This window comes from Diabrotica undecimpunctata, chromosome 1 (genome assembly GCF_040954645.1).
Source record: "Diabrotica undecimpunctata isolate CICGRU chromosome 1, icDiaUnde3, whole genome shotgun sequence".
NCBI classification, from domain to species: Eukaryota; Metazoa; Arthropoda; class Insecta; order Coleoptera; family Chrysomelidae; genus Diabrotica; species Diabrotica undecimpunctata.
Window position 1 is genome coordinate 85,037,486 of NC_092803.1, and position 27,440 is coordinate 85,064,925.

A 27,440-nucleotide genomic window follows, 5' to 3' on the forward strand; every position below is an offset into this window, starting at 1 on the left:
ATTATGGTGGACCCTTTCTGTTAAAATCTTCTTCACTCCGAAAAGCGCCAAAAGTCAAGGCATACATAGCCATTTTCGTGTGCATGGTGACCAAAGCTGTGCACATTGAGGTTGTTTCTGATCTAACAACTTCTTCCTTTCTATTAACACTCAAAAGGTTCATCTCCCGACGTGGTAACCCAACCGTCATTTACAGTGACAATGCCACATGTTTTTCTGGTGCAAGAAACCAACTCTACGACTTATACAAATTCTTTAAAAATAAGTCAAATTCTCAAACCATTGTGGAATATTTGTCTGAAAATCAAATCTCATGGAAGTTTATTCCCCCTAGATCTCCTCATTGTGCTGGGATCTGGGAAGCTTCAGTAAAAAGCGCTAAATATCATATGCGTACACTAATAGGCTGTTCTTCTTTCACTTTCGAACAGTTTTATACTGTCATGGTTCAAATTGAAGCTGTGATGAATTCAAGGCCTATCTGTGCCATGTCCAGCGACCCTTCTGATTACACTTTTCTTAGTCCTGGGCACTTCATAATAGGCTCCAGCCTGACTGCGCATCCTGAGCAAAACTTAGAAAAAATCCCGGAAAATAAGCTATCCGTGTTTCAACAAATTGCAAAAGTACAACAAAGTTTCTGGAAAAAGTGGTCTGTTGACTACTTAAACCGCTTACAAAACTCTCCAAAATGGTCCCGACCAAGGGATAACATAAAAGTCAATGACTTAGTTCTTCTTAGAGAGGACGATGTACCTCCTCTAAAATGGCCTCTAGCACGGATAGTTGATACAATGCCCGGTCAAAATGGCAAAGTCAGAGTGGTCAAGTTAAAGACCATCAATGGTCAATTTACAAGGGCAATCTCTAAAATTTCGGTTCACCCTAGGCAAGATAAAGAAGAGTAGGTTAGACCACAAGGCTCTAACACCGGGGGGAATGTTGGAGAACAATAATCTCCAACCAAATAATTCTATTTCAAAACAAATAAAAATATTTCCGCCGCATCGTTTACCTAAATAAATTCCTTGCCTGCATTGACTTATTTCTTAGAATGTTAATCTCCGCCCATATTGACCTTAAACCGGTAGATCCTTCAAAATGCATAGACAATTATTTCGGATGGGCTAGGGGAAGACAGTGAATTAGCAATAGTTGTAGGGTTTAGACCTACTTTTCAAGTTTCGGAGAGTTTTTCTCCACGTTCGCAATTGCAAGTTACGCAATATATCGGGAACCCTTAATGTGAAGTGTTATGGTGTTTTCGTTCGTAAACTGTAATTTTCTAATTAGGTTCCTTACGATTAGTTATTCACTCACAGTTTATAAGTTTCTTTTTCTTGCCCTTTTTCAATTACAGTTCTAGCTAAACAAGTTATTGTTTTATTTCACTCTATCAATCTATTCAACAGGCCAGACTAAATCACATTTAAGAGTCCATTTAAGTTTCTATTACTGAGCATTCGAAGGCTAGCGGAACAATTGGACTTACAGCAAGTACAAACCGCTGAAAGAGACACTGTTAGCATACAAGACTCTACGTGAAGGGATGTTGAAAACCGGCATCCTCCATATAGAATACCGTAAATGAAACAAATCAACTGCAAAATGTTCTTAATTGACAATGTTCAATCGCGATCGCGGCACAACTGAGATAAAGTTCTAAACAAACAAATATGAAATGTATCTACCAAGTAAACGGTACTTAATGATGATGCAGCAACAAGATTATGGTGTATATAATATATTGTGTATATGTACTTTACCATGCAACAGCGAAGCACTAGAACTGTCTTTTTCACATGACCGAAGCAAAAGTGTATAAGGTACGCTTAATCCAAACACACATCCTTCAAGCGAAGAGAAACGCTTGGCAGCCATAATATAGGAATGACCAAGTTTTAGCTTTTCTAACGGACACCTAAAAAGCAAATCCACCTGGTAAGCACCATCTGGAAAACGCAGAGTGGTGTCTGAAAATATCTGTTCTGTAATGGCATCATCTGAGGTGAGCCCGTGCTAATCTGGCATTTCCTCACACGTCCAGAACTTTTCGACAATATCGGTCAAAGTATCATTCGTGACAATACTCGACTGAGAAGTAACCATATGATGTTAAACATAAGTTAAATTACTAGACGGGGGTCGTGGCCTCGTAGCGGGTTGTAAACAACACGTGGAAACATTCCCGGAAACAATTTATACGAAAATCGAATCTTATAAAATTGGCACATTTTTTCCTAATCGAATAAGACCGTTTTGCAAGATACAAGCAACTTGGTCCATACCAAGCAATATGTCTATATCATCTGGTTCTTCAAAATTAGGATCAGCCAGAACACAATTAGATGGAATCTTTAATCTACCCACATTTAATTGAATTTGTGGTAGACGAGAAGTAAGACCGTACATGAGACCTTCAATCGATCCGTAGAAATGTGAGAATGAATGACAATATCCAACATATCATGAGCGACGTGAGGACTCGCATTAAGTGCAGCAATAGAGACGGATTTCTGATAAGGCGAATATTTCAGTTTACTAAGTAAATCCTCTGTTATGAAAGAGATTTGGCTCCCAGAATCAATTAGGCTGTGGTCTTAACTTTCCGACCTTTGCAAGAATACAAAAAGACAGAGATAGTACCTAGCAATACAAGACCTTTGTGGGCACAAAAAGAGGGCACTGAAGCATGATGCTACGACGATAAATTTTGCGACCTATTACCTTGAGATGACCGGGACGAGGTATCATGACGTTGTGTGGAAACACTTGAAAAAGGACTTTCCCCCACATGTTTATGCAACAAAGTGTGATGACTTTTGTTACAATTCACGCAATTTTTAGTACTATTACACTGTGATACGATATGACGAGGATACAAACAATTTATACAAAGTTCCTTATCTTTTACAGATCTCCATCTTTCAAAACCTGATGAACTTAAAAACTGTTCACACGTTTACAACTTATGAGCATTACTGGAACAACAAAAACATTTTGTAGCTCTATCTCGCCCTTGGGACTGACTAATTCCATTATTAGGGCTGAAGCTAGCATGAAACACTGATTTTACCTATTTTTCAGTACTTAACTTTTCTCTACCTTCCCGTGTCTGATCATTTAAATTCTCTAAATGAGTTGCACTTACATCGACATGGATAAGAAATTTATGTAAATTAGGAAGCTCATTTAACTTATTGCTATCAAACTCTAAGTGACGTTTCATTGCGAAATCCAATTTTCTCTCAGAGAGGCAAACTACTAAGGATTCAAATAACTGACGGTCAATTAGACCTTGATTTTCCAAAGCTCGAATTACATTTGTTAACGAAACATGAAAATCTCGTAGTTTAAAATAGTTAGTAAGTATAAAAGTAGTAACATGTTAAACTGTTTGTTCGAGCTATTAGGCCGTTGTCTCCTGAGATTAGTTCTCGACGTTTCGCCAACACTAGGGATTGGCATCTTCTGGAGATGTTTCAGGATTCATGAAACTGAAGTTTCAGTTTTCAAGCGAAGCAGTTACATCTCCAGAAGATGCCAACCCCTAGTGTTGGCGAAACGTCGAGAACTAATTTCAGAGGGACAACGGCCTAACAGCCCGAAAAACAGTTAAACAAGTTACACGATGGCCGTGAAAGCCTAACGCATTTTATCAAGTTGTGAGATGCTTGTACATTATTTGGCACACTTTGTATATCTAATAAGGCAGTTAATAATGACTGAATTAAAATATTTTTATTCGCATATCGATGCGTTAGCGTATCTAGAGCAATCTGATAGTTGTCATTAGTCACCTGCAAATTTTCATTGAGCCGTGATGACTCGCCTTTTACATAACTTCTGAACGTTACATAAAACGTTGCACATTCGACAATTCTCCATTCTCAACAATTAAAGCAACAAAAAGTTCATAAAAAGAATTCCATTTAGATAATTTACCGGAGAAATAAGGATTATTTATTTCGAGCAATTTTACCTGTGTTCTGGAAGAATGATTAGAAGATGCGCTACCTACTTTAACGTGCAGGGACTCATTTCCAATCAATGTTATAGCTTTCAAAGCTACATCTTCTACACTGGTGCGATCCTCGCTGCCTACAGCGGCGGGATCTTCACACAATAAATTGTCAATTTCATCCTGTGCCTCGGAATATTTATCACACGCAGCCTGTAGAACTTCACGACGAACCCTCAACTGGTGAGCATCCGTCAATCAAATATTATCATAAATCCAATTATTATACCTCGTGATTGCAGCCTTTACACTCGTTCTAGCTTGTTTAAAGATATCCATTATTTAAATAAAAAATGGAGCAGCAAATATATGAAAATTACAATAAAAAAAAACAGACGGATTGCTACCGTGTAATAATAACTTTAAATCTGTGAATTTTTTCACACAAACAAACCAAAAAATGCTCGTAATAATCAGGCTCTACAGACCGGGTATCTTATACAGGAAACGAAATAGCCCAATATAAAATAATCAGAATATGCTACTAATATTCCTACAATCAGGAAAAATTAAATAAAAAATGGTTGCAATGACCGAAAATAAGTTTTAAACCTAACAAACACTAACGAACACAAACAAACAGAAATGTCTACAGACTGGGTATATTTTATGATAAAATAAATACACCAATGTAAATGGTTTTACTAACCACAAAAAAGGTCTCTAGCATAAGAAAACCTGGAACAAATAAAAGTAATAATGTCTTTTAGCAGACCATGTTCTTAGACAAAAGAAATACTCCACTATTAGAAGTATAAAAAATTAGCAAGAAACAGGTATAAAAACCGGAAAAAGGTCTCTATCATAAGAGCACCTTAAATAAAGTATACAAGAAAGAAATAGTCTTTCGGCAGACTAGGTAGGTACCTGTAAAAAGAGCACCTTAGACAAAGTACATAAAGAAGAAATAGTCTTGCGGCAGACAACATATACCGCACCATATGGTTATAATAATTGATAAGGTCCTAAACATAAGAAAACCGTAACCAACGAAAGTAAAATGATTACAATAACCGACAAGGCTCCTACCATAAGGAAATTAGACATGAAAAAGAACATGGAAAAAAGGTATCTAGTAGCAGAGAACCCTAAACACACAAAAAAAAGAAGAAAATCCGGCTCGAAGGACCAATATGTTGCGTTCTGCACATACGATGACCTCTATATAACTATTGAGGTCATCAGAAAGGAAGAAGAATGTCTATATTCAATCTAGCCCGCTGGTTTCTTCCTTTCGCTTTTGGTATAAATATAAAAATAGAACAAAATTAAAGCCAGTGGACTATATGAAACTCTATTTTAATAAGATTAAAAAGAAATAAAATCAAACATAAATATACATAAAAAAACATATACGTAAAGACAACCATTTTAAGGATAGAACACTGATGGCTCAAACAAAGCGACAAAGTATTTAACAAATAAAAGATAAACAAAAGAATTCTAAAAAAACTACCGACCGAAAGCAGTAAAATAATTTCGTATATATACCACGCTATAAAGAGAAATAATATTATAAAAAAAACATAAAAATATGGATATATATATATATATATATATATATATATATATATATATATATATATATATATATATATATGTCAACGTTATAAAGACAAATTAATAATGTGGTGCATACAAATAATTAATACAATTATTAATACAAAAACACACATGAACTACAATCGGTGTTAAGAAAATACAAATATAGAACACTGTAAATGAAACAAAACAAATGCAAAATGTTCTTAATTGAGAATCTTCAATCGCGATCGCGGCACAACTGAGATAAGGTTTTAAACAAACAAATATAAAATGTATATACCAAGTAAATGGTAATTAATGATGATGCAGCAACAAGATTATGGTGTATTAAATATATTGTGTATATGTATGTACTTTACCAGGCAACAGCAAAGCACTAGAACTGTCTTTTTCACAAGACCGAAGCAAAAGTGTATAAGGTACGCTTAATCCAAACACACATCTGTGTCGGTTGGGAGATAAAACTCGACTGTCTCATTTAGCATATGGAACTCGTTCCTTATCTCATAACATAAGTCTGTGTCATTTTGCAGATAGCTCGTCTTGTAAAATTTAGTTTTTAAAACAGCTGTGTTTTTAAATACGCAATGTTGGCTAAATATACGGGGCTAAATATATATTAACAGAGTTTTGAATCCAAAACTCTGTTAATATATTACAAATGTTTAGACACAGTTGCGAAACTGCAACACCTGCGACATAATAAAAAGCAGACTGCACAAAGTAATGTTAGCCCTGGTCAAAGTGTAGATGATCCTGTTGATTCCTTTTGTTTGTTTGTGGACGAAAAAATTGTGAACGAAATAGTTAAGTGTACAAATAAATAAGTCGAAAAAGTCCTAGGGATAGAGAACTGGAAATATTGCGACTCCACAGAGCTATATGCCTTTATTGGACTGCAACTAACTGCAGGGTACCTGAGTGCCAACATCCATAATGTAGATATACTTTGGAGTAAGTTTGATGGACCTACTATATTTAAAGCTACCTTGGGGTTAAAACGATTAAAAAATTTGCTAAGATTTGTTCGATTTGACGATAAGGACACGAGGTCTAAACGAAGAAGAAACGTTAAATTAGCAGCAATACGCGATGTGTGGAATCAAGTCAAGCAAAACTTTCAGAAATAGTATTTACCAGGAAAAAATGGAAATAACAGCAGATGAGCAACTTGTTCCGTATAGAGGTAGGTGTTCTTTCAAGCAGTTATATGCCTTCAAAACCAGATAAGTATGGCATGAAAATATGGTGGGCCTGTGACACGGAAACATACTACTCTTTAGGTCGAATACCTTATACAGGAAAAAACTAAAATACAGTAGCCGAAGGTCTTGCATCTCAAGTTGTAAAGCAACTCGTTGAGCTTTATTATAATTTAAAGAGGAATGTGACTTGCGATAACTATTTCACTGATCTTGTTCTTGCATACGAATTACTGGCAAATTCACTAAATCTTATGGGCAGAGTAAAAAAAATAAGAGATTTGTTCCTCGGGAATTTCTACCAAACAAGAACCCTTTAGAGAAATCTTCAATTTTCGGATTCACTCCAAAAGCATCCTAGTCCTGTCCTGTCTACCATGCATCACAATGCTTACTGTGCAGAGGATGTTGACAAAAAAACATATATGATACTCTATTATAATAGTACAAAATGTGGTGTCGATACGCTATACCCAATGGTTGATAAATAGATGTGCAAAAGACGAACTAACCGTTAGTCTTTTGCATTTTTATAAATATTTTAGACGTGGCTGGGGTAGTCTCATTTATTACTTGGACAAATTTACATCCAAAATGGAACGAAAACAAAAATGAACAACTAGTGCTGCCTCAAATTTTGAGAAGAGAATCAAGGGGACTACAATGGGAAACAAAACAGTGTATTGAAAAATGCTTACCTAAAGGAAGTTGAACCACACAATAAAAAGCAAAAAATTAAAAACCTCCAGTGTTAACAAGGAAAAGGTGTCACATGTGCCCAAGAAAAAAGGACAGAAAACAAATACAAATTTGTGAAATATGCAGTAGAAATGTGTGTAACGATAACTGTATAAAAAAGTTTGTAAGTATTGCAATAAAGAAAAATAAATGACTAATTTATGGTTTTTTTTATTTTTATTGTTTTTTTAACCTAATAATTAATAATAATTTAATTTGTCATATCAATTTGCTATTCTAGTGGGGAATAAGCTAATCTTGTGGCTTAGTCCTAACTAAAATAGTAAATTCATATGACAAAGTATTAATTTTTTTGTAAAAGTAAAATAATAATATTCTTCTGACTTATGCGTTTTATTCATTTTATAAAGATTGTTTTTGTCGGTACTTTCTACATGAGCTGCTAATTACCATAATCTTTTCTCGGAAGGGTTTTCACACAATAATGAAAGGCAACAACACCGTAATCTTTTTCCAGGGTATGCGTAAACATCAACCCCTCTTTTTAAATAAAGTCAAATAAAGTCTTCATTTAGCTCCAAATGTTTATTACTTGTGAATAAATATTTTTTCGAGAAAAGTTTTCTTGCATTTCATTATTTTGTTCAAATCCTTCAGGTAGATCGACCCTCGAGGTATACCGCATACTTTTTTTTAATCTAGACAATTTAAATTTAACTTTAATAAAAAATCAAAAAAGAATATTATAAATATATGGGTAAATGTCAATAGTACATTCAAGAACAGTGGTGGGCCCAACGGACCCGAGTCGCCCGGTTACGTAAGTAAAATGTGTTGCCCGGATAATGTTAACAGGAATAGTTAAAAATCCTACAATAAGTCGAAACATTGTATACTAGTTTGACATTCGTAACTTCACAGCCTTAAAAATTTTGAAAAAAATAAATTTTTCTTATAAATTTTAATGTCATCAAGAACTAAGAGGGGATGTTAAGAAACGACCGTAATATTGTTACGAAATTTTAGAGAGTGCAAATGCAAACAGACAATTTTTAAAAAACATTTTGTTTGGGGATGAATGTAAATTTACATTAAATAATGAACCAAATGTTCAAAAATATAGGATTTGGACGACAAGAAAACCTTAAAATATTATTAAAAGCAATACTCAATATCATCGAAAATAGGTACAATGCAAAATTGGACCATTTTTCCGACACTTGCTAGTCGCTCCAGATAAAGAATAAATTTGGTTTCAAATGGATAAGTGCCCTGCGCACAATAGCCAGGAGGTCAAGTTATTCCTTAAAAACAGTTTTATTAATTGTGTGATTGGACCTAACTTTAACAATAAGTGGCTTCCGAGATCGGGAGATCTTGCTCCAAACATTTATTTTATCTGGTAGCATCTAAAATCCAAAATATATTCTGCCCAAAAATTTACAGATATTAAGCATTATAAATGCGAATTAATAAAGACTGTGCAAAAATAACGCCACGTGTTCTGGCTAATGTTATACGAGGATTTTACAATCTATTGGGATACTGCTTAGTACAAAATGGCTGATTGTTAGAACATTATACATTATCATAAAATACAGTTACAATTAGAAATCACGGTCCCAGTATTTTTTAATTTTTTTTTAATCCTTTTAATTGTTGTATAACCTGGAACTAATGTATTAGAATATCTTACGCTATATAAGGATCTGGCAGTGCTCGCACTATTACCTGAATAAACCAATATTTACTCAACTGAGTACATTTTATTAACTTTATTTCTTTTTAAACGATAAATAATAAAAGAAAAATACTGACAATTCAAATACATATTGTTAATATCTAACTTCATTGTGACCAAACGCAACCCGTTATACAAATTCTGCATTACGTGTAGCCTAACCTTTAAAACAATACTCTGATAAATATATTATATTTTTGTAAAGTTTTGGAACTGTTTAAATCGTAGAACAATTTTAACATTTTTTTTTTCAATACAGATTTCAGTCCTCTATAAATATATCATGACTTGATGTAAAATAATTAGAAAAGCAAGAATTCAGCAGTTTAGAATTTCCCATCGAGTTTACTATGGCCTTTTGACTATTCACCACCCGGTATACATTAATGTATGAGCAGCATAAGCAAATTACCTGAATAAAGTCCTTGAAGAGGTGTTCGTACATCACTGCTGCTTGCTACAGCAGATCTGGTGAAGGCACCAGTACTGGGCATAGCTCTAACAAAAGAACCAAGTATATTACATAACCCTAGAGCCATCATCTCTTGTGATGCATCTACCACTGTATTAATACCTACAAAAGAATATAAGAACTTTATTTTAGATAGTATATATGTACTTGGAACTGAAGATAAAAAATTTTAAAATAGCGATAAGAAAAGTATTAGCAGACAAAAATCCCACTGGAAAAGAGGAAGAACAACTCTGCCGTGTTAAGGTAAAAGGCAGTAAGTGACATATTTGTCAAAAATGAGATATTAATATATCCTACCTAAGTAGTAACTGCTCTTACAAAGGATTCGGTGCACATTTATAGTCAACCTATACCAGAACTAGCAATGGCAAAAAGCAGTAACTAACAAAGTAACTCTCAATGTGATGGTCATAGGCAGTATCCAACGTAATAACTAATTACTACTATTTGCCTACACAGAGATCTGGAACATAATTTTTAATGTGAATGTAAACGGCAGTATCTACTTAGTTATTTTCCTTAATATTTGTATTCAAAGTTTGTATTATATCATGACATAAGGCAGTATCTTCTCAGATACTGCCATTTGCATTAATTCCGTTAAAATAAACACATGACATCGCGCAGAAAGTGTAATTTGCATTTCCTGACCGAACCATCAGCGGATCCAAGGGGGGGTCACAGGGGTCATGACCCCCCCCCCCCCAAACAAAAATAAATATCAATTAAATAATCCTATAAGAATTGATGGGTTTTAAATCATTTAGGGTATTCTAGGGGTAAGTGAAGAATTATGAAGAATGATTTTACTGTCATAAAGTATGTGGGTTTCAATTTTTTTTTTGTTTGCGTTTAAGATTCCTTAATATTGTACCCTTCTTTGCAACCTTAGGATATATGGGTTTTAATAACTTCTCATTGGTTTAATATATCGCTTAAAATAATTCCCTTACATGAGACACAAATCATATAAATCGAAAACGTGCAAAAATCTAAACCTTATATCAAAATCACCCTCAAGACCCATGACCCCCCCCCCCAAAACAATTCTGGATCCACCACTGGACCGTATTTAGATTTGTTTAGTTTACTGTTTTAAGTGTATGTAAGGTGTTGTATTTTGTGGAGTGCACAAAAACTATAAATAACATGTTCACCTTACGGGGTAAATATTTAGTGTCCTTAATAACACAAGCACAAGCATCAGCTCAAGATGGTAGGCATATTTATGTTTTTAAAATTAACGCTTTTTTTATAAACGAGTAATAATGTCTACACCAGCTTTTGCTATATAGTCCGATAATTTTTAATTAAAGGTGACTAATCTACAAATTGAACGTAGTGCTAACGGCAACCATATAAAATTTCAGAAGTAAATTCTTACCGGGGTCATTTTTATTGTGTATGCTTCGCCCATTTGAATAAGTGAAAAATTAAGATAGTCCCATAAAAATTTGCCCCCGTACAAATTGGTGGGATTCACGAGCGTATAATTCGACAAGTTCATTGAATAGTTTGAAGCATCGGTAAACTTATCAACATTTCTCTGATCTATAAATATATATATATATATATATATATATATATATATATATATATATATATATATATATTTATATATATATATATTGTTATGATATGTAAAATCGAGAAAAATATTGGTTTGTTTAAAAATATTTCAAAGTTCAAAAACATTAAAATAATTCAGATAAGTAGGATAATATCCAACAAACATTTCGGAGAAGGAAAGTTATTAAATCCTTGAATTACCTGTACCAAACAAAATGTAAGCTTTACATCAATCATTTCTTTGTTAAACTTGAGTGACCCGCATAAGTTTAAGTGAAACAAAAGACAAATTGAAACGGGTTTTTACAAATGCATTAGTGCAGTGATTAAAGACAATAGAAGATATTTTAGAAAGAGGTTTTTGTTAGTTTTAAGATTTATAGAAAAATATTATTTGTAAATAAGTTTTAGGAAATTTATAATTATAGGTAAAAATTTGTTTGTTATCGAAATGAAGAAATGGGGGAATTGTGACGAGTTTTGATTGGCGGAGATTGAAAAAGGTGGGATAAGGAAAGTTTAGCTAGATTGAGGAGAGAGAAAATATAGGCAGTTGGTTTCCAAGTCTTCAAGAAAGAACAGTGTTTGTTCTCTGTCGGTTCCCGAAATGTAGCAAGCAGTAGTGTTGAATGTTAGTGAGTTTTTGTGGAGTTAGTGTATCTGACAGAAGCAGAAACAACAAAATATTGTAAGTCATATTTCTCTACTTATATTCCAAGAGTCACTGTTCAGGCCAACGAGAGATTCAGTTTATCGTAAAGAGAAGATATTCCAAGAGTCAATTTTTCACTCGGGCCAACGAGAGATTCAGTTTATCGAGAGGAGAAAGGCTATCATAATTTGAATGATTTGTGCTTTTGAAGGAAATCATTAAGGACGATATACTTGCAACAATCTGATGTAAGATTGCTGATTACATAGGGAGCGGTTGAGAGGAGATAATATAATCTACAAGGAACAAGGATTTGGACCACTCATCATCAGTGAGAGATATTTTGTTTTCTGCAGTTTTTTCTTTTATTGATAACACAATTTTTACACTTAATTTAGAAAGGATATAAGTATTTTGATTAGGAGAGTTAGAATAGTTCGGAATTGTGAGATTTCAATTAATATTGTTTGTACCATTTAATTTGATTATTCTCGTATGTAGAACACAATTTTTGAGAATCATTATATGAGATTTGTTTATTGAAAACTTTTGAGTGTGAATTATTTCATTATTTTTATTTCAATATATAGTGTTAGATCATATGTGTTTTTTATTATTCCGGTATTCTCTGGACCTTACCTTTCACATGTAATAGCATAGATATTGAAGCACAAATTTAACCCTGAGATAAAAGAATTAAAAATTGTGATAGAGTCATAATCATATCATTTAAATAATTTTAATTAATCAAAAAAAGAAATTAATTAGCTAATTATTGCTTGGCGCACCAAGACTTTAAATATCACAATAACTGGCTTCCAAAACGTGGGGCTTGAAAATATCGCAGCTTTACATTTGAAGGAAGGGAAAGAGATCTGGAATAAGTACAGGTGATCCAGAGATAAAAACATTTAACATTGAGGGAATTTCAATTTGAAAGTATTTTGACAATTTTTCCAGGGAATATAAATTTGATTTATTGATTGATCGTAGTTAGTGGATATTTACTGCTATTGAATTATTTGATTTTATTTTCTTTACCAATCGTACATTTGATATTTATTTTGAATTATTTGAATTTTACTGATTGCATATTTGATATTTGTCGTGAAAATTTAATACATTTGGGGAGAAATATTGTCGTGTTCGGAAACATATAGAGTGTTGTAAAATTTCACATTTGGCGGGGACAAAAACAGTAACGAAAAGAAACAACATGTCGACCACAAGGAGTCAAAGCAAAATGCAGGAAAGGAAGGAGGATAACAGAGAAGATAAAACAATTTTGGAAGAAGGATCGGATAATGAAGGAAATGTTACAATAGTCGAGGAGAGAAAAGAACCATCAGGAATAGATAAAATATTACAACTAATGCAACTCCAGTCACAAAAAATGGATAAAATGGATAGAAATCAACAAGAAACGTCTCTAAAAATGGATGAAACAAAACAGACAATGGAAGAAAACCAACGGGAAACAAGGCAAGCAATAGAACTAAATAACAGAAATATAGAGCAGCGTTTGGAAAACTATGAACAAAAATTAGAAGAAAATGATAGGAAAATGGAAAAGCGTTTGGACAAATATGAAAATGAGGTAAAAGTCTGTTTAGAAAAAGTCAGAGAAGAAACAGAGAGGAAACTAGAGATACAGAGAGAAGAAATAGAAAATAAAATGAAAGATATTAAGACTGTACAGAAAAAGGAATTAGAACAGTTAGAAACAAAATTTGAAATGGCGTTACAAGAAGACAAGAAAGAAATAGAAAAACAAATTGAGGATATCAGAAAACAACGAGAGACGGGAGACAGGAAAGAAGTTATCATCCATGGAACAAGCGAGGCGAAAATACAATTTGGCGGGGATATTCGGAAAACACACCCAGTACCGTTTGTTAAAAATTTGAAAACCAAATTACAACATATTAGATATTTTGACGATTGCAAAGAAACAATTAGAAACCATTTGAAAGAAGGAGCAGCGTTATGGTATGAAAGCAAGGAAGATGAGTTTGAAAATTGGACAGATTTTGAAAATAAATTTCTCAACTATTTCTGGGGGAAAAATAAACAGAGAGAAATCAACCAAGAGCTACAGAATGGAAAATATCACGAAAAAATGGGAATATCTGAAGAAAGATATGCTTTGCAGATATATAACAATTCAAAATATCTAGAATACAAATATTCTACCGAACAGCTGGTAGAAATGATCAGCAGACATTTTGAGGAAACGTTGGAAGATCACGTGATTTTGAGAAACTATCAAGATATTGATAGTTTGTGCCAATTCCTTCAATTAAAAGAAGCAAAAAGAAAAGAAATGAGAAATAGAAGACAACATGACCAATATAATGGACCGGAAAGAAGGTATTCATCAAATTATGACCAGAGAAACCGACATCCCAGATCAACAAACGAATATAGGCCGAGAAATTACAATAATTACAATAGACAACAAAATTACGATAACAGGAATGACACACAACATAGAACATATGAAAATCACAACAGGAATAGAGATGCACAAAATACTCCGAATAGGAATACTAACGAACAAAGGGATGATAGAAATAACCAGAGCTTCCAACAACAAAATAGAAGGGAGATGAATCATGTAGCAATAGGAAACGAAAGACAAATCTCTAATTCTAATCTAATATTTTTAGATGCATTTATAAAACATAAAGCAATTAAAATTGTGATTGATTCTGGCTCGGAGATATCGCTAATCAATAAAAAACTAGTAAAAGAATTAAATTTGGACAGATTTGTGTATAAGATTCCTAGGGTTGATTTAGTGGGTGCAAACAATAAAAATTTGACGACAGTAAACGAAGGTTTGGGAGTACAGATAAGAGTGGGAAACAAATTCCATATTATGAAATGTGTGGTGATTGAAGATTTAAATCATGATATGATAGCGGGAATTGATGAATTGAGGAAAAAAGATATCACCATAAATTTTGCGGAAAATAAAATGGAAATCAGAGCAGAACCAGACAACACAGGAGAAGAAAAGCAAACAGATAGGAAAACAAATTCTGGAAGGATCAATGCACAGGAAAAACACAAAGAAATCGATATGACTGTAGAGAATAAACCGAAAGTACAAGAACAAGATCTAACAGAAGAGAAAAAGAGAAGGAAGAAAAAGAAGAAGAGTTCGAAAAGAAAGCAGGAAAATAAGATGGAGACCAGAGAAAAACAGGAAATAGAAGGTACAGAAGAATTGTCGGCAACCGACGATAAAACAGAATGGAAGCAGGAAGAAAAAGAAAGTATCATCAGAGAAATGAAAGGAATAGAAACATGGTGCTCGGAATACCAAAGGGAATTAGAGGATTAAAGGAAAACAGAAGAAAAAATGGCACTAATGGACGAGAATCCAGAATTGTGTGAAGAAGTATTATGGACAGTGAACACATATGAACAAAAGGAGGATGAAAGAAAAATAAATTGTGGAGAAAACATAGAGAAGATTTTAAGAAACCATGGAGATCTTGTTAATAAAGTAAACCGAGTGGCTAAAAATTATGAACTTTCTTTGAAGGGAAAATACTTGGAAAAATTTAAAACGAAAATATATCCAATCCCGTATAAAGACAGGCAATATACGGGGTATTTTAACATTCACGACATTTATCAATATCATGAATAGATTTTAATAACATAGTGAAATAATTTGATCCTAGAAAACTTTTGTCATTTTTAAAATTTAACAAAGAGTTTTCGGCAGATCAAATGGCGGGGATTTGTTATGATATGTAAAATCGAGAAAAATATTGGTTTGTTTAAAAATATTTCAAAGTTCAAAAACATTAAAATAATTCAGATAAGTAGGATAATATCCAACAAACATTTCGGAGAAGGAAAGTTATTAAATCCTTGAATTACCTGTACCAAACAAAATGTAAGCTTTACATCAATCATTTCTTTGTTAAACTTGAGTGACCCGCATAAGTTTAAGTGAAACAAAAGACAAATTGAAACGGGTTTTTACAAATGCATTAGTGCAGTGATTAAAGACAATAGAAGATATTTTAGAAAGAGGTTTTTGTTAGTTTTAAGATTTATAGAAAAATATTATTTGTAAATAAGTTTTAGGAAATTTATAATTATAGGTAAAAATTTGTTTGTTATCGAAATGAAGAAATGGGGGAATTGTGACGAGTTTTGATTGGCGGAGATTGAAAAAGGTGGGATAAGGAAAGTTTAGCTAGATTGAGGAGAGAGAAAATATAGGCAGTTGGTTTCCAAGTCTTCAAGAAAGAACAGTGTTTGTTCTCTGTCGGTTCCCGAAATGTAGCAAGCAGTAGTGTTGAATGTTAGTGAGTTTTTGTGGAGTTAGTGTATCTGACAGAAGCAGAAACAACAAAATATTGTAAGTCATATTTCTCTACTTATATTCCAAGAGTCACTGTTCAGGCCAACGAGAGATTCAGTTTATCGTAAAGAGAAGATATTCCAAGAGTCAATTTTTCACTCGGGCCAACGAGAGATTCAGTTTATCGAGAGGAGAAAGGCTATCATAATTTGAATGATTTGTGCTTTTGAAGGAAATCATTAAGGACGATATACTTGCAACAATCTGATGTAAGATTGCTGATTACATAGGGAGCGGTTGAGAGGAGATAATATAATCTACAAGGAACAAGGATTTGGACCACTCATCATCAGTGAGAGATATTTTGTTTTCTGCAGTTTTTTCTTTTATTGATAACACAATTTTTACACTTAATTTAGAAAGGATATAAGTATTTTGATTAGGAGAGTTAGAATAGTTCGGAATTGTGAGATTTCAATTAATATTGTTTGTACCATTTAATTTGATTATTCTCGTATGTAGAACACAATTTTTGAGAATCATTATATGAGATTTGTTTATTGAAAACTTTTGAGTGTGAATTATTTCATTATTTTTATTTCAATATATAGTGTTAGATCATATGTGTTTTTTATTATTCCGGTATTCTCTGGACCTTACCTTTCACATGTAATAGCATAGATATTGAAGCACAAATTTAACCCTGAGATAAAAGAATTAAAAATTGTGATAGAGTCATAATCATATCATTTAAATAATTTTAATTAATCAAAAAAAGAAATTAATTAGCTAATTATTGCTTGGCGCACCAAGACTTTAAATATCACAATAATATATATATATATATATATATATATATTTATATATATATATATATATATATATATATATATATATATATATATATGTTTATATATATATATATATATATATATGTTTATATATATATAAATATATATATATATATATATATATATATATATATATATATATATATATATATAGGTTCTTAGAAAGAATAGGAATGAGATAAATATTTTATATTCGTTCTGTACGAGACGCACAATAAAGCCTCGATGGTTAGCGGACTGTATACTTAATTAATTGAAATAAGACTCACGAAACTTACTGTAGTTACACCTTTATTTAATTTAGACTATTCACCATTCACTTATGATAATTAGATGGCTATAAGCCAGAGCTAATACAATATTTACTAGTTCAATAATAATAATAATTAGATGGCAACAAGCCAGAGCTAATGTATGTTTTTAATTTTTATAAAACTACAACTAAAAAAATGGCGTTATGCGTAATGAATGCACTGGCGCAGAATGTCACTTGTCACTTTTTGGTGGTGGCAGGGAGAAACACTGTCACTTCCGACCGAACACACCCGAACCTACAAAGCGTCCCAATAATTTTGCATAGGTGTTGGATATTGTTTCCAACATGCTGGGGGCCAGAGCATTTCATGTGAAATCTTACAAATATAGCTACTATCTAAAATACTAGTTATACTACTTCTTGCGCTAAATTAATTTTATTTACATTATTTACAATTATTCATACAATGGCAATACTGCCACCTTTGTGACTGATCTTACATAGGTCCCATTTTTGGTTTTAACTTCAACAACCCTAACCATTTTATCCTTTCCAGGGATAACCTTGGTGATACGTGCAAGTGCCCATTTAAATGATGGAATATTGTCTTCTTTTAGTAAGACTAACATATCTTCCTTTAAATTAGGTAGTTTATTTTTCCATTTTGGCCTATTTTGCAACTGTGTTAAATAGTCTTGATGCCACTTTTTCCAAAAGTGCTGTTGCATTTGAGTACAGAGATTCCAAAATTTTATACTATTTTTTGGAACTTCGGTAATATCAGGTTCTGGAAAGCTGGTTATGGGGGCTCCTATAAGAAAATGTCCTGGTGTTAAATATTCCAGATTTGTTGGATCTTGTGACATAGCCATAAGTGGTCTTGAATTCAAGATACCTTCCACTTGTACAATTAATGTATTAAATTGCTCATATGTGAGCTCATTTGTGCCCATGACTCTTTTTATGTGGTATTTGGCACTTTTTACTCCAGCCTCCCACAAACCACCAAAAACTGGGGAGTAACTGGGAATAAAACTAAATTTAATTTTTTCATTTAAACCGACATTTTCTATTTTTACTGATTGATTATAAAAGTTATTAATTTTATTGTTAGCACCCTTGAACGTGGATCCATTATCACAATATACGTTCAAAGGCTTCCCACGGCGAGAAATGAAGCGCTTAAATGCTGCTAAAAAAGTTTCAGTAGTAAGGTCTGATAATAGTTCCATGTGGATAGCTTTTACAGAAAAGCACACAAAAAGAGCTATATAGGCTTTTGTGCTTATTGATTTTCTTATTCTCGATTGCTTGACAAGAAAAGGGCCACAAAAGTCGATTCCCACATTTTGAAATACTCTAGCAGCACAAACTCTTGTTTCTGGTAGAGATCCCATTAATTGTTCAGAACATTTTGCTTTAAATTTGAAGCATATTACACACTTTTTAGTAATTTTTTTTACTTCTCGGTTTCCATTTATTAACCAATAATTTAAATTTAATGAACTTAGCACTTGCCTGGGACCAGCATGAAGTAATTTCAAATGTTCATGCCTTATTATGAGATCTGTAACATGACTAGCCTTTGGCAAAATTATTGGATGCTTTTGAGTATATAAGATGTTAGAATTATGTAATCTACCACCTACTCTTAAAAGCCCATCACCATCAATAAAAGGAGACAGCGTACTTAATGGTGATTTTAAAACTATATTTGATATAAGATCTTTAATTTCCTGAGAAAAATGATAATATTGTTGACACTTTATAATTACCTTTAAAGAATTATCTAACTCTAGCAAATTTAAATTACCAGAAAATTTTTCTGTGCCTTTCAATTTACTTAGAGAATTATTTTTAAATCGTAGAATGTATGCTGTAATTCTTTGCAGTTTAGTTATATTGGAGTATTTTTTAAAGAATGTATTTTCCTTTGTTTGTATAACATGTACACTAACTTTTTGTTCAGGCATTGGATAAGGAAATTGAACAGGTAGCTCATTATGAGCAAAATTTTTGTCCAACAGCATTTTTGGACCAGTAAACCATAAGGGATGCAACTCAATATCATTAGGCTCCAAGCCTCTAGAAAGGCAGTCTGCTGGGTTTTCTTTGCTATTAATATAAAGCCATTTAAAGTTTGTGGACATGTTTTGAATTTTTAAAACACGATTAGCTACATAAGGAGTTAATTTGACAGGTTCGGTTTTTAACCAAGCCAATACTATATTTGAGTCACAATAAAGAAAAATCTTTTTAATATTTGCTTTTAACAAATTATGAATTTTAAAAGTTAAATTAGTTAACAACAAGGCACCATTTAGCTCTAGTTTAGGTATAGTTAACTTTTTATTTATTGGAACGATTCTAGACTTTGAGCAAATTAAATTAACATTAACTGTGTCATGACAAATAGTTCGAGCATAAAGTGCTGCTCCATATGCTTGCATTGATGAATCACAGTACCCTACAAGTTCAATACTTTCAGCATCAGTAAAGGCTAAATTTCTTGGAATTTTTAAAACTGGCATATTTATTAGACCAGTAATAAAATTTTTCCAAATTTCCTGCAAATCATTAGGCAGTACCTCATCCCATTTAATTTTACGAAGCCAAATTGTCTGCATTATAACTTTTGCTTTGACTAAAACTGGACCTGCTAATCCTAAAGGATCATAAAATTTTGATATAAAGCTTAATACCTGTCTTTTTGTTAGACAGTCATTGATATTAATTTTTGGCGATGACAGTTTAAAATTAACAGTAATGGTATCATATGATAAACCTAATGTTTTTACAACAAAGTTGATTTTATTTATGTCAATTTCATCAAAATGTTGATTTTCTTTGGGGATATCACTTATTATTTTTGGATCGTTTGAACACCACTTGCGCAAGGAAAATGACCTTAGTTGCAAAAGAGAAATTAGTTCATTTTTGAGTTTCTTTGCTTCTTCTATAGTATCACTTCCTGCTAGGATGTCATCTACATAGGTATTATTTATTAATGTTTTAGCTGCCAAAAGAAAATTTTGTCCTTCTGTATTGGCTAGTTCGACTAAACATCTAGTAGCTAGAAACGATGAGCTTCGTAACCCATATGTTATTGTTTGCAACTGGATACACTTTAGCTCACTATGTGGTTCTCTCCATAATATATTTAAATATCTTCTGTCTTCAGGGTGAATAAGTATCATTCTAAACATTTGTTATCAGTAGATATAATATATTTATAAATTCTAAATAGGATTAATATATCAAATAGTTCATTTTGTACAACAGCACCATTATATAGAAAATCATTTAAGCACTTTTTGCTCTTAGATTTCATACTACCGTCAAAAACTATTCTTAATTTTGTAGTCTTCTTATCCTCTCTTATTACTGGATGGTGAGCCATAAAATAAACCTCGCCATTATTTAAAATTTTTGGATCATAATGAACAATTTTAGCATGACCAAGTTGAATATATTCATCTATGAATTTTTTATAATCAAAGTATAGAGTTGGGTTTAGAACAAACCTTTTCTCTAAGTTTTCAAATCTCTTAAGAGCTACAGCAAAAGAGTTACCTAAATTAATATTTTCTTGTTTTAGAGGCAGATTAACTTGATATTTATTTTCGATTATTTTTATTGAATTTTGAAAACTAGCCTCACAAGCTTCCTGATCACTTGTAAATTCTAAGAATACTTCAGGAACCTTTTCCATTTCCCAAAATTGAGAGATGGCAGTGTCTAAATCACTATAAGTTGTATGCATGCATACAATATTTAAATTTGAGAACTGGTTGGTTGATACAGATCCACTAACAATAAAACCTAAAAGAGTATTTTGAAGTATTAGTTCTTGGCAGTTTATTATTTCTGCGAGCAATATTTTAAACACAACATCAGCTCCTAGTAGTAGACTGATTTCACCGCTTTGATTAAAAGTGTCATCAGACAATTGAACAAATTCTGGTATTTTAGATGTATTAAAACTAAACCTGGGTAGATTCCCTGTTATTATATCCACTACAGAACATTTTATATCTGTACTGAAGTCATATATACATGATTCTATATTCAAATCAACTGCCTTTTGGATTCTTGTGCTATTTTGTGAAATCCCTACAATATCTAAATAATTATTGTATGTCTTTAGGTTTAACCTTTTTACTAAACTATTTGTTACCAAAGAAACCTGTGAGCCTGTATCGACAAAACCTCTGACAATCAAGTTGTGACCTGATGCTGTTCTAACCTTTACCTTTACAGTAGGTAAGATTGTATTTGCTCGATTTTTATAAATCGAATTAAAATTTACTACAGCATCGTATTGCGATGAAGTGCTTGCATCTTGATTAGATTGAGCAATATTAGAACTTACTGCCACTTTTTCTAAGTGCAGTAATGAATTGTGTCCTTTGTGACAGGTTTGGCATTTTAAATTTAACCTACATTTATCAGTATGGCTGTTTAAACATAGTTTACATAGTTTGTTTCTATCAACAAAGGAAATTCTTTCATTGACTGAAAGGACTTTAAATTTTTTGCAACTATAAAGTTTATGTCCATTGATGGAACAGTATTGACATTTAACATTACTTTGTGATTTGGTTACTAAGTGTGTAAGTTGTTTATTTTCCTTCAACTTTGTTTCAGATGTACTATTAGTGGCTTCAAGAGCCATTGCCCTATTTTCGAGATATTTTAGAAATCCATTTAATGATGGTAAACTTGAACTATCTCTATCAATTTGATATGACCTATTCGTAAACTGATCTATTTTTCTAGACAGTATACAGACTAAAAGCATATCCCAGCTATCTACTGGTTGATTAAGATTTTTTAAGGCACCAATTTGTTGTTTGACCTTACTTATAAATTCTCGTAATGAACTAGCAGTTCCTTTTTGCATGGCAGGTATATCAAGAACTTGGTAAATATGTGAATTAATAATCATAGTTTCATTATTGTATCTGTTATTTAAAATTTGTAAAGCTTCATTGTATGAATCATTCACTAATGGCAGATTATTTATTAAGCTGAGGACTTCATGTGTTAAATAATTTTTTAGATAAAATAATTTTTCTACGCTTTTTAAATTTATATTTTTGTCTATAACTGCTGTAAATATATCTATAAATGATTTATATTTAGTTAAATCTTTCCCATCAAATGTGGGAATTTCAATTGAAGGTAATTTAGTGGTACTGGTTGCATGATGCTGTGGCATATTATGAACTAAAGGCACTGTGATTTTATTGTTTTTCATGGATGTAACTCCTTGGATGGTTGCCAATAGATCTACATATTCAGCTTCTATGTCATCAATATCATCATCAAAATTTTCATCTAAATGAGCAATTTCTGTATTTAAATCAGTTATAGTTTTAAATGATTCACATAACATGTCTTTTCTAATAGAAAATAGATCATCCTTTTTTGAACTTTCTGGATGTTCACTAATAAATCTTTTTACCCGACTTATAGTGCTTACCGCTTGCCTTTTCCTTGTTATCAGTTTTTCCAAATCCTTTTTAGACATATTTAAAGGCTTTGTTAAGTTAAGTGACAAAGTATTTTTAATATAAAAATGTATCTATGAGATTCTGAAACACTGATAAAAAAAAGAAAAACGGTCGTTAAAGTAAACAATTACCTTTAAAATATTAATTAAACATAACACACAAGACAATACATACAAAAATAGGACCAAATACCTATACTTATATTTTTAAAAACAGAAATCAAAGTAAATATTTGTTACTTAATAGGGTTATGTCCAATAAATTGTTAATTTTTGACGTAATGAAACGGTGAATGTCAACGCGAACACAGAGCACAGAAATCCAAGTTGGTGTCTCGGCGTTCCTTGGCTCGATGATTGTCATAAAGGGAAGAGAACAGTCTTACTTACGGTTTCGTTCCGTGTTCTATTTATTGACATTAGAGCTGGCAGCCTGGCAGCAAACTTCAGTTTGGACGCTAAATTTGGCGGGCTCCTTTTTTAATGTTTCAGGAAATATGAGAATTTACCTTCAGTTTCGGGCTCCCAAAATTCTGGATTCCATATCCGGCTCGAAGGACCATAATTTATGTACGAGACGCACAATAAAGCCTCGATGGTTAGCGGACTGTATACTTAATTAATTGAAATAAGACTCACGAAACTTACTGTAGTTACACCTTTATTTAATTTAGACTATTCACCATTCACTTATGATAATTAGATGGCTATAAGCCAGAGCTAATACAATATTTACTAGTTCAATAATAATAATAATTAGATGGCAACAAGCCAGAGCTAATGTATGTTTTTAATTTTTATAAAACTACAACTAAAAAAATGGCGTTATGCGTAATGAATGCACTGGCGCAGAATGTCACTTGTCACTTTTTGGTGGTGGCAGGGAGAAACACTGTCACTTCCGACCGAACACACCCGAACCTACAAAGCGTCCCAATAATTTTGCATAGGTGTTGGATATTGTTTCCAACACGTTCCACGTTTTATAATATGTGAATAGGTGTAGTGTGTTCTATTTCTTGGGAATATATTTATTATATTTATTAAATAGACTTTTATTATTAACTTTTAAAACAGTTTTGAGGTAAGTAAAGAAAATTTGAGATAAGTTTATTCTTTTTATAGTATTAACCCATTAACGACCGATACAATAAACAAAGAGAAATTTGACAATTAATTTATTAGATTGGATTAAAAACACATAAATTAAGACTAATTTACAACCAAAAAGATTTTTTTTCTCATTTTCAAGGAAAAATAGTACAATTTTTAATAAAAGAACATATCGTATCTTAAAATGTAAATTAAATTTTAAGGTGAAAATTTTTTAAACATTCGGGGTGTAGATGCACCTTTTACATAAATAAATAGTATTACTTTTACACATCCGACATTCTTGCACTATCGTTTCTTTTTGTAATGTGGCCAATATTATCGAATCTGGTTTCATCTGGTAAAGCAAATTTTGATTGTATTTCATGTACTAAGTTTGACACTGATGTAGCAGTTTCTTTACTATTCTCTTCTCTTAATGTCAAACAAAATCTATGTCGGCTCATGCCTTCTCTTATATCATCATCCTTCGACCAATACATACCAACTTGAAGCCGAGTTTGAACCAGATAATATACATATGCCAATAATTTTTTTTAAATCTATGTCATTCATTTCAAAATTTTGGCGGTTATTCTGCGATGCATAAATATTTGTAAAATATACATAGAATGCGCTCAATTACTTGTTTATCAAAAAAGAGTGAAAAAACTTCAATATAAACTTGCCTCCATGGTTGGCTTTTATATTGTCTAAATATCAATCAGACTGATATTGAATTACTACTGAGTACGAAGAAGTTGAAACAAATTTGGATTTACTATTTTTGCCTGGTTTTTTCTTTAGACGTTCTATCTGCGGTTCAGAGGAATATCCGAATATCATAATCAGAATCGTCAAAATTCCCAAACACTTGTATTTCATATGTACCTGCAATATCCAATTTTATTCCTTCTTCATAAATAAAAATATCATTAATGTCTTTTACATCGGAAACTTCATCTGATTCCGACGGCAAATAAACCACATTAAGTGAATCACCAATTCACAATTTGTCTTCTTCTAACAAAGCTATTAACTCTTTTTTCACAATATGTCTTTTTGTAACAAAACTATTAACTCTTTAGTAGTTAGTGCCATCTTCCTTTCATATTTCGAGAATTTACTGAAAAATGCACCACTATATACATGCATTCACATGATGATAGTTTAGCTTACTTTATTTTAATTTATATGGAATATAAAACAAATAAACACAAGGAAACTTTCAAATCAAGTTTAAAAAAAAACAAATATACCGTTTACAGCTCACAGTAATTCTATAAATAGAGAATGAAGTGTAATAACGGGATCGTATATTAAAATTTCAGATTGTTTAGAATAATGAAAAAATAAGTATTTTGCAAAGGTTTCTGTTTTTTAAGTACTTTATTAGGTTCTCTATAATAATAAAATTTTACTGTGTTTAAATAAATAATTAAAATATTATTTTGGTACGCACCTGCAACGTTGATAAGTGGAATATAATTTCGTCGCTTTAAGTTCGATGTTGCCAAGTAATCATCTTTAATTAAAAATTGTTTTAATATATATATTAATATAAATTGTTATAGATATAGTATAAATTTTTATTATGATTTTTAGTTTTATTTTGTTATTTAATAATGATGTATAGTCCTTTTTTACTTTTGTATAATATCTAGTTGTACTTATCTAATCATAGTCAGTTTTTTTAACTCTGTTGTTTGATGTTTTTTCAAGTAATAAATATTATTGTTATCAAAATTAATAAACAAATTTAGAGAAACTAAAAACATTTAAATAGAGAAGCAAAAATATTTAATCGGATCGAAAACAGTAAGTATTCTTAATGTATTTGAATTTTTTACTCTGAGGCTCATGCGCACAGCACTCTCGCGCTCATACTTCTGGTTAACTAATTTTTGTGTTTGAGGGATGTTTGGTCATTTTAATTTGTCTGACTGATTAAATATAACTTTATTATAGTTCCATTAATAACATATTTAAAAATCAGACATGTAAAAGTAAGTAAAGTTCATTTAATTTTGGTGGAGCTTTAAAGCGTCTGACAAAAGTTCTGGTCAATGACAAGTGTCTGACACTTATTACAGTATTTTCAAAATAATATTCTACAAAATATGTATAAAAATCAGTTATGTAAATTTAAGTTAAATAGCTCTTATTTTTAGTTACATTTCTCACCTGGTACCTGCCCAGGTGTCACTCAGCAAGTTTCATAAATACGCAGGTATTCAAAGCACACGAGACGCTACTCAGACTCTAAGGTTTCATCTGTGTGAAAATAAGTTATGTCTGATCGCTCTGGGATCTTGGACTATAAATATCTTTCATATTTTATACCTGTCAGCTCGTAACCCATCAGTATCGGCTATCGAAAAACAAAGCGACCAAGAAATTACTACAACTACTGAAGCCCAACTGCCCTCTTTTAAGACGCCTATGCCAGAAGCATCAGATCAAGAAGGTAAATCAGGATTTTTTTAATTCGAATTTAACTCTACATTACTTTAACATTTTAAACCTTTCAACACCTGGTTCATCGGTTAACAAAGCACAAGATAGTAGAAAAATACAAGATGAAACTAGAACTCTGACAATTTAATTGACGATCCAAATTATCTCCCTGAAACTGATAGTTCAGAAGACAATAATAATATTACTGAAGGTAATGTATCGAAAAACATAGGCGATGAACTTGTTCGCTCCCAAAAAAGGAAAAGAGTAAGAAGGAATTCAGAAAGAGATAACAGAAGTATATGTTAAGGGGTCCATGTGTATGCAAGAAGAGATGTGTAGAAAAAATAGAAGATGAAAGAAGAGTAGTCTTCTGGAACGAATTCTATAAAATGGATTATAGTGCAAGAAGAGCTTGGGTACATGGTTGTTGCTACGGAGAATTAAAACAATAAGTGCAGTTGCGGTGAGAGTGGGTGCAGTTGTCCACATCTTTAGTTGAGAAGTGACAGCAGATGAAAAAAGAAGAAGACTATGAAGTTAGAAATAGATTTAATTTTGAGCGTAAAAATAATTTTTGTAATGAAAATTTTGTAAGTTTCTTTTAATAAAAATAAAGTCTACTAGTGTATCAGTTTTACGCAAGTGAGTTATCAAAACAAGCGATTTACCCCAACATTTTTTGGTCCAAAAGGACCAAATAGTGAGAAAAACCAGTGCAAGCGATTAGAAAAACGTGTAAATTAACCTCAACAAAGGTGAGTTTTCCCTTATAATTTCCATTTAATTTAATGTTACCATACATTTCCTATATTTCGAATTGAGTTTTATTTGAGTTGAACTAGTACTAACATGAATTCCGAAATTAACAGATTAATAAGGAAAAGGGGCATATTAAAAGGTCAACTGTCTAGGCAGAGTAAGTTTTTTGAGAGCCTTTCGGCGAATGTAGACCATAGAACCGCCAAAGAATTAGAAGTAAGGTTGGACAAAGTCGAAGGTTTATACGCAGAATTTAATATTAAACAAGAAGCAATA

The 27,440-nt window shown here is 32.0% G+C and overlaps 1 protein-coding gene across 9 annotated transcripts in view; it reads right to left on the reverse strand.

Annotated features, from left to right (window-relative positions):
• Positions 1–27,440, reverse strand: part of LOC140451024 (mitochondrial uncoupling protein 4-like) — a 360,669-nt gene that overhangs the window by 40,090 nt on the left and 293,139 nt on the right. For all 9 annotated transcript variants that reach the window (XM_072544737.1, XM_072544744.1, XM_072544753.1 and 6 more), the window contains one exon: positions 9,621–9,782. In XM_072544737.1, the coding sequence (XP_072400838.1) occupies positions 9,621–9,782 (162 nt within the window). The remainder of the gene's footprint in view (positions 1–9,620; positions 9,783–27,440) is intronic.